At 42.1% G+C, this 13,706-nt stretch overlaps 2 protein-coding genes and 1 long non-coding RNA gene across 5 annotated transcripts; 1 reads left to right on the top strand and 2 right to left on the bottom strand.

Annotated features, from left to right (window-relative positions):
- Positions 1-5,459: 5,459 nt before the first annotated feature.
- Positions 5,460-7,552, bottom strand: LOC145435710 (uncharacterized). Its single transcript, XR_013913969.1, has 3 exons — positions 7,399-7,552; positions 6,866-6,975; positions 5,460-5,635 (listed from the first exon to the last, which is right to left on the bottom strand). It is a non-coding gene; the product is annotated as an uncharacterized LOC145435710 (long non-coding RNA).
- A 227-nt stretch (positions 7,553-7,779) lies between these two features.
- Positions 7,780-11,196, top strand: LOC145435709 (uncharacterized). Of its 3 annotated transcripts, XR_013913967.1 has the most exons (6): positions 7,780-8,091; positions 8,158-8,750; positions 8,829-9,756; positions 9,818-10,384; positions 10,466-10,586; positions 10,637-11,196. XR_013913967.1 is itself a non-coding variant. In XM_080313001.1 (3 exons), the coding sequence occupies exons 1-3, from the start codon at positions 7,942-7,944 to the stop codon at positions 9,046-9,048; spliced, it is 963 nt and encodes a 320-aa protein (XP_080169127.1). In that variant the 5' UTR covers positions 7,780-7,941; the 3' UTR covers positions 9,049-9,814. The 3 variants fall into 3 exon arrangements, 1 of the variants encoding a protein (XP_080169127.1); XR_013913968.1 differs by lacking the exons at positions 10,466-10,586; positions 10,637-11,196 and having other exon boundaries at positions 10,258-10,307; XM_080313001.1 differs by lacking the exons at positions 9,818-10,384; positions 10,466-10,586; positions 10,637-11,196 and having other exon boundaries at positions 8,829-9,814.
- LOC145436492 (uncharacterized) lies at positions 11,079-12,274 on the bottom strand. Its single transcript, XM_080313853.1, has 3 exons — positions 12,076-12,274; positions 11,495-12,014; positions 11,079-11,131 (listed from the first exon to the last, which is right to left on the bottom strand). Exons 1-3 carry the CDS (start codon positions 12,115-12,117, stop codon positions 11,079-11,081), a joined length of 615 nt encoding a protein of 204 aa, XP_080169979.1. The 5' UTR covers positions 12,118-12,274.
- Between the last annotated feature and the right edge of the window lie 1,432 nt (positions 12,275-13,706).

Raw genomic sequence — 13,706 nt, 5'->3', positions numbered from 1 at the left:
TTAATCATCATGCACATGTAATAGGAATATCGATATGCTGCTGCGCATGATGATGGCAATAAAGGACTACGCATCGTGGAGCAACGACGTGTCGTTCCTGCTGATGTATCCATGCGGGAAGAGGTAAATTTTTACGCACATCGTACTTACGCTGCTCATTCGCACTCCATTCGTGTTGTCTCCTAGCTCTGCAATACGTTCGTCGTATCCGTCTAATATGCACATAGTATTCCTTCTTCGATATGTAGGCTCGACGCATGAACGCACAAGTCATGGCTGCGCGCAATCCGAGTAATCCGTGAACATGAAGGCGGCAGCAAGTCGGTGAAGTAGTGGTCAAACCGGCCGCGCTGAATGACCATAGACCAGGCATGACTGACAAACGCCCGTTCACGTCGGACATGTCGAAAGACGTTAGTATGGATGACGCAACCAATAATAATTTCCTCTCATATCATATGTTCGCAACGGCTTATTCAGGCGCCAGCGGAGTTGCCTGTTGATCCGATAGCAGCAGCCTGCGTCTCACCGATTCATCCGACCCACGTCACCGCTACGACAAATCCTCATGTGGCGTCTATTGTGTCTTACGATTGCTCGACTGACGAGGTGAGCCCACTTCGGAATGTTCCATATTTCCATTCTTTCAGCTGCCCTTCCCCTTTGATGAAAGTACTTTACACAATTACTAACGAACGTCAGCTTGCTCTTTTTTCCAAACAGGATGTCGATGTGGCTGCCTTGTCCCAACTCAGACACCGATGGCCCGAACGATTTGGAAATGACAGAAGTATCCGCCGTAACAACGGTTAGTGACTGATTGCAGTAGCATGGCAATTGTCAGCATTAGTTCTTTATGAACAGGGCCCGTCTGTTATGGTAGAGACGCGTAACACGAGATCTGGTGTTAACTGCGAAGAAGCCGCTACGCATAACCATCAGCTGTTCGCCGGTCTGACGGAGGCACAATTGTTGTTCATATTCGATGAGGAAGACGACGACTTTGGAGAGGTGAGCACTGCCATAAGTAATACTCATTACTCGTACCCACAACGGATTCGACGCAGCAATATGGAGTGACAACTCACGGTATACTATTACAGGGCGGCCAATGCGACATCGCAGAAGCATTATTATCTGGACGTAATAAGATAAACCCCATTACGGAAGCGGACCTTCAGCAAATGTTCAACGGCAGCACGCAAGAGATAACGGTATTAACGCATGTGTAATCTGTGTTGAAGTAGATCCATTAGAGACGTTAACAATAATTCCACAGGACTCGGACGAAGACGGAGTGGTCGCGACCAACTGTGCAACAGAAGTTGCGGGCCCATCTTGGAAGGCCTGATGAAGAGATTCCTATGATACTTCTACAATCTTATACATGTACCCATGAGTACAATGACACCACTTCGGGTTATTTCTTCAATAAATGCACTTCATCGATCGCTGCCTTTTCCATGTCGCGAGTATTTCGTGATCCGTATACCTATTGGCTAAATACTTCATGACATTGCCCGCAATTCGTTTCCCTCATTGACTAAAAGTTACAACCACTGTTTCGTACTACTGTAGTTTAACTAGATCGTTTGATCACGTAATGTCAGACTCATTTAACCGCTACTAGGACGAACGTCTTTTCTTGTCGTTCCACGTATTTCTACGCAAATACATACGTGTCAGAGAACCTGCTGTGATTTGAAGAGCTTGCAACAGTACAGGACAACCAAGGTCTACACACTACTGCTGCAGCATATAGACAGAACTGCCGAGTGAAACAGACTAAACATACATGGTAATCTCATAGCGCTTCCGACGATCCCTTTAGGTATGATCGCTCGAAACATATATGGCACCGAAATTGAGAAACAGATTTTCTAATGAACATATACAGATTTTCTAATGAACATATCACATCCAACCTAGTCATTTTTATCCAGAAGCTCATCATGAAGTTAGTCTGGAATAGTCGCTATGTATATCACTGGAGAAAATGTGTTTCCTGGCGAGGTTTCAGTCCCTTTATTGGGTCAGACTTATGTTTCATATGACTATTCCCTAATATGCTAAGACTGTGTTAATATGCTAAGACTGTCAACTTCAAATCCAACTTTTTATTTTTCACAAATCCCGACAATACATCTCTGAACAGATATACGAGTGCAACAGTAGGCTATTCGCAATTTGGCAAAGGAAATGAGTTTGCACAGTAGGATATTTCATCTCAGGCGGCAATGCTGCTGTTGTGAGTACAAAAGTTATAGTTATGAAGCGAAATTGCCTTATGATTTTTCCTAATTTGGAAAATTAATTACAAATTAAATTATCAAATTATTCGAGTAACCCCTGAAAATGCTTTGCAGACCCATCGCGATCCTCGGTTGAGAACCACTGCTGAAGAGCGTTATCAGGGCATAAGAAGCAAGGCGAATCAACATCATACAATTGAGTTTATCGCGCTTCCTCAAACTTAATCATATGCTATACGATTCCCAGACATTATTATCATCAAGAATTGATATGATTGGAATTGCGAAGCGTTTGATTAGAAAATGGCGGCAAGGTCTGCGCTTTCGAAGATAGCACTAAGAAGCGCACCTGTGTCGAATCCCAAAACGCGGCATAAAAGTCGCCTCAACTGAAAGAGCGTACTTATTCTGAACGTATTGCAAGAGAGATACGGATCCGACAGTTCCACAGGCATGGGTTCAAACAAATCTATTTTGGCGAAGGATCCACACAGTGCGGAACGCTGGCTTCTATGCCAAGAAGGAGACTGCTGCAGTTATAGTTCGCAAAAGTTACAAGTTCCACCAAATACACCGGAAAGACTGCCTTCTGAATCTGTACCGGTCCCAGGAAACTGTCCAACTCTGAAGGAGACGGATGACATTATCGCAGGTTGGAACGAGCGGGGGATTTTGATTCGACCAACGCGGGCCAAGTCTTGCAGTTATAGTTCGCAAAATTTACAAGTTCCACCAAATACACCGGAAAGACTGCCTTCTGAATCTGTACCGGTCCCAGGAAACTGTCCAACTCTGGAGGAGACGGATGACATTATCGCAGGTTGGAACGAGCGGGGGATTTTGATTCAACCAACGCGGGCCAAGTCTTGCAGTTATAGTTCGCAAAAGTTACAAGTTCCACCAAATACACCGGAAAGACTGCCTTCTGAATCTGTACCGGTCCCAGGAAACTGTCCAACTCTGAAGGAGACGGATGACATTATCGCAGGTTGGAACGAGCGGGGGATTTTGATTCGACCAACGCGGGCCAAGTCTTGCAGTTATAGTTCGCCAAATTCACAAGTTCCACCAGATACACCGGAAAGACTGCCTTCTGAACCTGTACCGGTCCCAGGAAACTGTCCAACTCTGGAGGAGACGGATGACATTATCGCAGGTTGGAACGAGCGGGGGATGTCGATTCGACCAACGCGGGCCAATTCTTGCAGTTATAGTTCGCAAAATTTATAACTTCCACCAAATACACTGGTAAAACTGCCTTCGGAACCTGTACCGGTCCCAGGAAACTGTCCAACTCTGAAGGAGACGGATGACATTATCGCAGGTTGGAACGAGCGGGGGATTTTGATTCGACCAACGCGGGCCAAGTCTTGCAGTTATAGTTCGCCAAATTCACAAGTTCCACCAGATACACCGGAAAGACTGCCTTCTGAACCTGTACCGGTCCCAGGAAACTGTCCAACTCTGGAGGAGACGGATGACATTATCGCAGGTTGGAACGAGCGGGGGATGTCGATTCGACCAACGCGGGCCAAGTCTTGCAGTTATAGTTCGCCAAATTTACAAGTTCCACCAGATACACCGGAAAGACTGCCTTCTGAACCTGTACCGGTCCCAGGAAACTGTCCAACTCTGGAGGAGACGGATGACATTATCGCAGGTTGGAACGAGCGGGGGATGTCGATTCGACCAACGCGGGCCAATTCTTGCAGTTATAGTTCGCAAAATTTACAACTTCCACCAAATACACTGGAAAAACTGCCTTCGGAACCTGTACCGGTCCCAGGAAACTGTCTAACTCTGAAGGAGACGGATGACATTATCACAGGTTGGAACGAGCGGGGGATGTTGATTCGACCAACGCGGGCCGATTCTTGCAGGCGTAGGGACGAAGGGATCAAGTCAACCTCAACCAACGGATTCGTTCGACTGGATTGGATCGCGAAGTCGCTGGAACGCAGTACATACACTAATTTATCAGCTTAGTTCCCGATCTCGAGAAGTTTCAAAGGCACGATGGGAAAGATTTCATCGAGCTATCTGCGAAAGCGGAAGAGATGACAGAAGATTTATGATGAGACAGATTGTGCCCGCAGTTCCTGTGCATTTCAAGACATGGAAAAGTCGGCATATCAAATATATTTTGAAGACGTCTGCGAAGATGCGTCGTACAGTTGCGAATCCGGTGCCTCGAAATACATACTGTTCTAGAGTCTACTACTTAGCTCTGAAGTTAACAGTGAAATTGTCGCCGAGTTTGATAGGGATTTTGAATGCAAATTTCAATAACGCGTAATAGTACATTTTTGTTCGACTTGTACGATTTCTCGTTGCTATTTGCTGGTATTTGTTTGTTTGTTTTGGGGTATTCATGGTGTTTGTCGACTACTATGGTCATTTACACCAGGCCGATATTCTTCTTATTTTCCGTAACTGCCGACTTATATATAGCACGGCCAACCTCTAGGCTTTTGTAAGACACCGCTGACGCGGATGAGGTGGCGAGGAGGAGCCTAGGTAAACCTCCAACACTTAGGTATCGGAATTAGGAAGTTGACCTCTGTCGGACTCGAACCCATTGGTGTTGCAGCCGCGGATTATACCACTGCGCTAGCCGCGGATTATACCACTGCGCGATCTCGCCACTATTCGCTGGTATATTTTGTCAAATAAAACTGATTTTGGTACAAGTTTCTGCGAAACTATACTAACTACAGGCTGCCTACCACTGATCTGGAGGACAGAATCTTTAAGGCTAAAGTGCCGTGGAAATTAGGATTCCATAGATTGCGGCTTGCTTACATTTATAAACCCGTCAAGTTATTAGCAAAGCAAAGATTGTATTATTCCGGGCTGGATAAACGAGGCTGACATATTCATGTGTGAAATTAGCAATTGTTGAGGATAGGCTACTTTGTACCGTCCCAGTAAACACAGTACAGACTAAAGATGTAGAAAGCCGAGCCCGATATAGTAGATATTACATCTCGGCAGGTCGTAGAAAGGGGGATTTTGTGTCGACTGAATTCAATGTCTTTTCCATGTCCTTCAATAATGTAAATATTATGCAGATGCTACAGCCTTTAAACATGGTGAGTAGAATGTAGATCCTACATTAGAAGAAGATCCTGATATAATAACCTGTTTTCTACCACTGGGCATAACCTGATCACGGCTGCGTACACACACCACATTATCTACTACATATTAATCACATTTGTGTTAATTTAATTGTAAACGAATTGGCAATAATGCCGTTGTAAAAAATGAAACGAACAAACGAACGAATGCCCGAAGAAAGAAACTGAAAACAGTCCGTATCATCAGGTTTCATCTTCTGATGAGCTGGATAAATAACCCTGCGGCCTTTTCTTTTCAACACCCTGCAGAAATAAAATGAAAATGACGATTAATAGCTAAGACATTCGTACTGCGAAAATGGCAGAGGTAGCGAGTAACGAATGACTCCTACATTTTTTTCGCCCATACTTACTAAAATGGATTTGATTCTGAACTATTTCCACTCAAGTTTTCAAGTTTTATTATTATATTTTTTAATATTATATGACTAGAGAACTGACTTCAATCGTCACTTCTACTTGATTATCAAGATCAACGATGACTACTTCAGCACTCTTTAAAAACAGCCACTAACACAAAAAGAATTCTTCACTAGAGAACTGACTTCAATCGCCACTTCTACTTGATTATCAAGATCAACGATGACTACTTCAGCACTCCTTGAAAACAGCCACTAACACAAAAGGAATTCTTCACTAGAGAACTGACTTCAATCGCCACTTCTACTTGATTATCAAGATCAACGATGACTACTTCAGCAATCTTTGAAAACAATCTTTGAAAACAGCCACTAACAAAAAAAGAATTCTTGACTAGAGAACTGACTTCAATCGTCACTTCTACTTGATTATCAAGATCAACGATGACTACTTCAGCACTCTTTAAAAACAGCCACTAACACAAAAAGAATTCTTCACTAGAGAACTGACTTCAATCGCCACTTCTACTTGATTATCAAGATCAACGATGACTACTTCAGCACTCCTTGAAAACAGCCACTAACACAAAAAGAATTCTTGACTAGAGAACTGACTCCAATCGCCACTTCTACTTGATTATCAAGATCAACGATGACTACTTCAGCACTCTTTGAAAACAGCCACCAACACAAAAAGAATTCTTGACTAGAGAACTGACTTCAATCGTCACTTCTACTTGATTATCAAGATCAACGATGACTACTTCAGCAATCTTTGAAAACAGCCACTAACAAAAAAAGAATTCTTGACTAGAGAACTGACTTCAATCGTCATTTCTACTTGATTATCAAGATCAACGATGACTACTTCAGCAATCTTTGAAAACAGCCATCTTTGACAGAAAACAGCCACTAACACAAAAATAATTTTTGACTAAAATTTCTTCACATTGTCAAAAATGATCAATTCAACAATCCAAATAAATCAGTTATTTGGCAGCTAACTGATTGAGAGAAAGGGCATCCGAGTACCAGGCATAGCTTTATAAATATATAAAAGTGTTTAATTACAGCAGTCGATTGATGATGTCAAGAGCATAAATTGAAATCAAACCTTCCATCGAGATCCCCCTTTCTGGCTGGGAAAATGCGGCAGTGCCTCAGCCACTACACGAATGTAATTTTTTTCAGAGATACTCCTGCCATGGATCTTTTTGCAAGCTCCTAAAGGTATTATCATTAACATTTTGTTTGGCAGTCATTCAACTTCATGAAACATTTTTGATAAAATAACAAACAAAAATCATATTCAAGTTCAGTTAAAATGCTCAGTATATCTAGCACAGTTGTTCCCAGTCGTTTTTACTCAGCATGTTTCCTAGTGGCGTGTTATAGACTTCGTGATTCACCCTCCATTCTATGGTAAACACAAAGCATGGAACAAGTTATTTCAAATGCTGCATATTTCTCATGACTGCTCCGTTTATAAAATTATCTTGTCTGCACTGGCTAAAGCCAGATTCCCTCTTCACATAGTGGGGAATTCCCCCGGTTGGAAACCACTGATCCAGCCTCATTAGGGACATGGGCGTATAAAACAAAGGTCGAACAATGACATGTTCTCGGATTATCATAAATGCTCCTCACTATATATGATCTTGTCCAAAGCCAAGTTGCTGAAAGCCTCTTTTGCATTTTTGCCAATGCGGCTGTAGCAACTCCATACTCCAGCGTTAGCGACCTTTTTCAAGATTAATCGAACAGTTTGCCCTACATTGTCGCCTCCGACTGAGCTGAATCCAATTATCTGAAATCAAAATATGAAAACAGATTTAGTTAACTATCCTAGACCCTATAATCCGTCCATATTTTTAACAGCCGTCTCATAACTCCGAGACACACACAGTGCATATAGTCTACAGAAAATGACGCAATCATATCTATTGGCAGGTCACAGAAAGGAGAATAACCAGTATGATGATTTGTGTCAATTTACTGGCGGAAAGATGAATCAGTCCTTGGGGCATAGTCGTTTACAGCACTAGTCTGGACACTGCGTACGTTTTCCCGTTCACTGGTCTTTACTGCAGCGACACCAAGCGGTACGTGGGTTGTTGTTGTTGTCGTCGTTCGAGAACTGGGCTCTTGTTGTTAAATTGCACATATTATCGAGTTACTGGTTATTAAGCAATGGCTGCTGTGAAAAGAAATGGTGCTTACTGTTGCATACCTGGTTGCACGAACTGCTTTGGAACAGGTCATAAGTTATATTTAGTTCCATCCGGCCACAAAAAGCGATTCGGCGTAAAAACTGAAGAATGGGCTTCACAATTCCATCAGGTGGGTCAGCACTATACAGTTCCTCGCAAACGACATAATTTATAGTTGTATGTTTCTTGTATCAAGGTGCTCTTTCGATATCGCTATTCATCTGAATTTAAAAGTAAAGTACAATCTGGCAAAGTCCACATATGTGAGAGTCATTTCACCAAGGAAAATATTGCATCAACCAACAAGAAGACCTGGTTGAAGTATGGAGTAATGCCAACGCTAAATCTACCTGCAAAATCTCATGAACGTTCATCCCTGCCTCGGAAAAGTCCCTCTAACAGAATTGTGCCAGATCATACTAAAGTCAATGATGGCCCAAAATATGAGTCAATATCACATGTGGAACAAGCTTTATCAAATTCTGCTATGCTCGTCTGGCGCAAACATAAAATCAATGATTCGAAGATCCAGTTCATGCTTTACCATGATGAAGATAACCACGCAATTCCTTCGGTCAGTTTTTTACTCAATCATGTTGATGGTGAATTCATTGCCAGTGTAGCAATTGATGGCATTTATGCGCCTGATATTTCTCAAAATATCAGCATTATGGAACATTCAATCAACCATCATTTGAATGTTTTGTCTAATGTCATACCTTGTTCTGGCTATGATCAAGTGTTGGATGATGGACCTTGGTGCAAAAGATGGCAGAAAACGAAGTTCTGGTAAGAAAAATTCTTTGAAGCTTAACAAAAGTGTCTGCAACTATCCATTAATTAATGAGCATTGTCACTGAATTTCAGGTTTTACAGCAAAGACTGTGCTGCAGCATCTTCAACTGGGTCTCCTTGTCATCAATGTATGAAGGTCAAAGTGAAGCAAGAAGACTCACAAATTCGTAAATTACGTAGATTGGAAAAATTGGAAGGCAGCAAGTTGAGTTCTCAGGCAGTAGTCACAACTGTTTCAAAAGAGAGGCTTCAAGCTGCAGTTATTGGATATAGAAAAAAAGTAAGAATATAGCAGTGTGGCTGGAAACCACTGATGTATATATTACTTAATCTTGATTTAATGAATATAGGATGCCTGATTTGGTTAATGAATTGAAAGAATCAGGGCTTCAAGTGTCACACGAAATGGAGGGACTGATTCAGAATTGCTCCAATGATGATGAATACTTAAAACAATGGTTGACAACTCAACAAGCACTCCCTGAGTGCTCAAAATTTGGAAGAAGATATCCCCCTTCAGTCATTAGGTGCCTTTTTGAAATGCACATTTTAATCTTGTCGTTTGAGTATTGTTTGTGCTTTACAGATACTGTCTTGTGCTGTATGCCAAGTCAGCCTCTGCGTACAGGCACCTCCAGCGCATAATGGTATTGCCTTCATCTCGAACACTGAGAAGACATAAAATGGAAGGATATGGAAGAGCTAACTGTGGCTTTCAAGCAAGTGTTGCTGAACGACTTCGGATGGCGATATCTAAATCTGAGAAGGAATGTGATAAAATGGTGGTGGTAGCTGTGGATGAAATGTCCATTCGAAGTAAGAGCTGTCAATCTTATAAATTTATTTCACACAATTTATATATTATTTGCAGAGGATATTGCATTTCATTCGTCTACTGGAGATATTGCGGGATATGTCGATTTTGATGATGAATGCTACAACACCATGTCAAAGTCGTCATCACAGATTGCAACTCAGATGCTTACGTTTTTTGTAAGAGGTATGAATGTTTCCTATTTCTTGACCATGAAAATCTCCGGAGTCTGGATGACTCTATACAGGTATCACAAATAGAGATTTGGATGGAGTTATCGCTTTCTACCCAACTGCAGGAATTGACAGCAATGAGCTATTCTTCCTGCTTATGGACTTGCTGGTCGAGATACAGGCAGAAAGTAAATGTGTTGTTGCAGGAGTCGTGTGTGAGTTGAATTTAAATGTGCCAAAGGTTTTTCAGCTTAGTAGTGGTATATGAAAAGTCGCTTAGACTGTTTTACAAGAATAGATAATTATATAGTAATGTTACTTAGTAGGCCTGATATAACCATATGTTTACTTTTTGAAGTTGATGGATTAGCAGCAAACAGAGCAGCAGTAAACCATTCTTTGTCAGCTGATGAAGATGAGATACCTCATAGAATGGTCAATCCGTTGATTCCATCCAGGTATTCAGTATCGATAATTAGAGCTTCAGATGAATTGGTTTCACTTCTATTTACAGATTTATCTTTTTCCTGCCCGATCCACCGCATTTGTTGAAGACGTGCAGGAATCATTTACTGAGTTCAACTCGCAGCATGTGGAATGACGGAGACATTTACATGGAACCCATTAAATATTTGATTCGGGTATGAGAAACTGTAGCCAAAACTCTAGTAAATAATGTGGCAATATTTTTCTTTGGTGCACTTGGATTGAATTGACAACAGGATGACATGAAACTTGGGGATTTGAGATATTTCTCCCATCTCAATGAGTGTCATGCCTCTCCAAGTCCATGGGAAAAAATGAGTGTTCCCATCGCTGCAAGGACTCTTTCCTTCAGAGTTGGTAAGTGTGAAATGAATTGAAATATTCTAGTGGATGATTTTGTGTTTCAGGAAAAGCTCTACAAGAAAAAGGTTTTATCGCACTTTCAAATTTCATCTTAAATATTGATGAGTGGTTTGATTGTGTGAATGCCGGCTACCAGCATGGGAACCCGAAGCCATCCCGTCAGCCTTATTACACCGCAGATGACAGTAGATTAGGTTGGTTGGAGAATGACTTTTTAGGATATTTAGACAAGTGGGAGGAAAATGCGCAGAAAAGGCCTCTGATGGGATCCGTGAACCGCGAAAAAATGCTGCTTTCAAAGCCTACCAGAAGTGGACTACGGATGGCGACCAAGTCTATGGTAGCAATAATCCGTGAGACACTTGCTGCAGGCGCAAGGTTCGTACTGCCGAGAAGGATAAATCAAAGATCCCTTGGAATCCTACTTTGGAGATCAACGTCAGAGGGGTCATGGAGCAGGCAACCCTACCGTTTCCATGTTCTCTGCTAATGCGTGGTCTTTGGATCTGCTCCACCGTAAATAAAACACAGCAGTAGTTCTAAAATAATTCAACTGTTTTTTTATATGCAGCAATAAAGTGAAATGAAAACAATACGGTAACAATGCTTGCATCATTTACTAAGAATTTTTAGGGATTTCCGCAAACTGCAGGACTGTGGCTGTTTGTTTTTAGGGGTGGAGATCAACTTTTCACGGCAATTAATATGCAACCGAAGGTTAATGTATCTTTTTAGTAACATTTGTAGTAGGATGGGATCTGCCTCAGGAAAGAATTTAGAAGGATTTACTGACGAGATTATCTGTGCGTAGCAAATATGCCTGTGACCCAGATATTTTGAAACTACTACTTCGGTGCGCAAAATCATAGCAGTGTAGCCGTTATGTGGTTTAACAAGGCTACCTCTGTTGCGACCTTCGAATAGAGGATGTAGGTCGACAGAGCGATCTATCTGACTTCGGCACCAAGCATTACGCTCCCCTTTTAGTTTCCTGATACCCCATTGCAATAAGCTGCCCGCCAAGTACTGAACTGCTCCAGTCTGAATTTCATGCTGTTGGCTTGAACTATCTGAAGATTCTGACGAATTAGGGAAGCTAGCATCAATGATCTGTGGTATGACACTCTTCATAATTCGCTTGGCAGTAACTTCTGGTAGTTCAGGCGTTCCAAACTTCCTGGTCATAATACTGACATACTGTCTCATCATGGCAGTCTTGCTAGAAAGAGCAGTCAAATCCGTTAGTTCTCGCAGAATTTCTTTCTGATGGCCGTGTTGCAGTGTAACACCCAAGTGATTGAGAGTACTTTGCAGAATATTCAAACAGTCGACTTCATAATCGACAGTAACAACCATTATTTCATTTCTTGGCTCAGTAGCTTCCTTCAGTGAGTTGTCGCTGGCATCGTCCACATCATCAACCTTTAATTAAATGCACAACATGACATATAAAGTCCTGAAGTGAGATGTATTGCATACTTACATCGTCAAATATTCTCATCAATTCTTCTTCAGTCAAGTCCATTTTGAAATAAGCCCACGATCACAACAATAACAACGTAAGTTACCTAAACGGCAGTTGACCGAACGATAGTGTAGCTGCAAAAGACCCATGTACCACCAGGTGTCGCACCAAACAACAGCTTGCCATACGACTGTCCAGACTAGTGCTGTAAACGACTATGCTTGGGGTCAAGTGACTGAATTCTGGAAAAGTCATCCTATGCTCAATGTATTTGCCTTTTGTCGTGCACCTGTCACAACTTGAGAACCCAGAAAAATATTTAATGCTCTTGCACATCGCTTTTGCGGGCGCGTCACATACGATGCAATCTATTTCCACTTTGAAATGCTTCTCATTAATAATGACACCATCATGCAATAGAATCCCAAGATCGTTAACGGTATCTTTCAAGAATTCGAGATCCTTTGGCTTGGATTGTCCAGCTGCTAAAGCTACCGGGAACACTTTGTGAATACTCAAATTATTCACACAACAAAGAATTGGCCAGAGGCTTACTTTTGAGCTTTTGAATAAAGGAAGACCATCTATGTTGAGCGCCAATTTCAGAGTAGTTACTGAGTGAGTGACACTTACTGGTAAGCAAGATAAAGCAGAAGTCAGCCCGCGTACCCATACAGATTCCAGAGCGAACTTCTATATTAGCACTGTAAATGTCCTAATACGTTTGCTAAAGCACCAGCTACCCCAAGCCAGTAAGCTAGTCGTACCGTTCGAAACTTCCGACGGCCTGCTCTCAATATCTAGGAATATTCACTAACGCTACACACAAAAGACAACCCAAGTCTCTGAATATTCACTTCCTCTTTTCCGACATCAGCAATCTGCTTCAGTCCGGCAGCAACCAGAACCAGCACTAGGGTTGTTCAGAATTGACCGACTTTCAAAAAGTCTAGGTTTTCAGTCCGTTTCCCATGCCTTATACCTAAAACAAATTCTGGCAACTTTTTTTTGTAATTCATCCCCTGCATCCGTGTGCACTAGGGTTGTTCAAAATTTGGAAAATGTTTGGAATTCTGCGTGTCCATCGCTTATTCTTTAGATTATTGTTAAAAAACAATAATGGGCTTGAAAGAAGCTCCCAGGAAAGCCGCTAACATCTGTCTAAATGCGTTTGAAAGTCGTTGTTGAAGAGTGGGCGGGCAACCGACAGTAGAGGCGGGCAATCACGAAACCACGGTTCTTGATTGGGTAATCGGCTAAGCTTCACTGATTACTGCAACAGCTGACTCGGATTCGGGAGCTTCGCTTTACTAAATTGAAAGTCTGTTTTGCTGAGGTAGAGTCTGTTAGTAGCGGTTGTGGTTCTGTACAAGCGCGTTGTGTGTTGATGAGTCATTAGTAGTACTGTAACACGTGTTCTTTGAATGCTTCAGAGTCGATAGCAGTAGTTTATGCTTTGGAGCAACAATAGTGCAGTCATGGCAGAGGCAAAACGGCGAAAGATTGCACACATGCCGCAGCGAAGAACAAGATCCAAATCTGAGCAGTACTTGGTCGGATATACTTGCGATGACATCTGTGGCTCGAGATTACCTACTATACGAGAAGTAATGAGTTACTTGCTGCATCTGAAAGAGCATTGTCCTCAG

This window comes from Botryllus schlosseri, chromosome 3 (assembly GCF_051294905.1).
Source record: "Botryllus schlosseri isolate E-star chromosome 3, Bs_hap1, whole genome shotgun sequence".
NCBI lineage: Eukaryota > Metazoa > Chordata > Ascidiacea > Stolidobranchia > Styelidae > Botryllus > Botryllus schlosseri.
The sequence above is the reverse complement of the archived record's forward strand: the minus strand, read 5'-3'. Positions and strand labels throughout refer to the sequence as shown.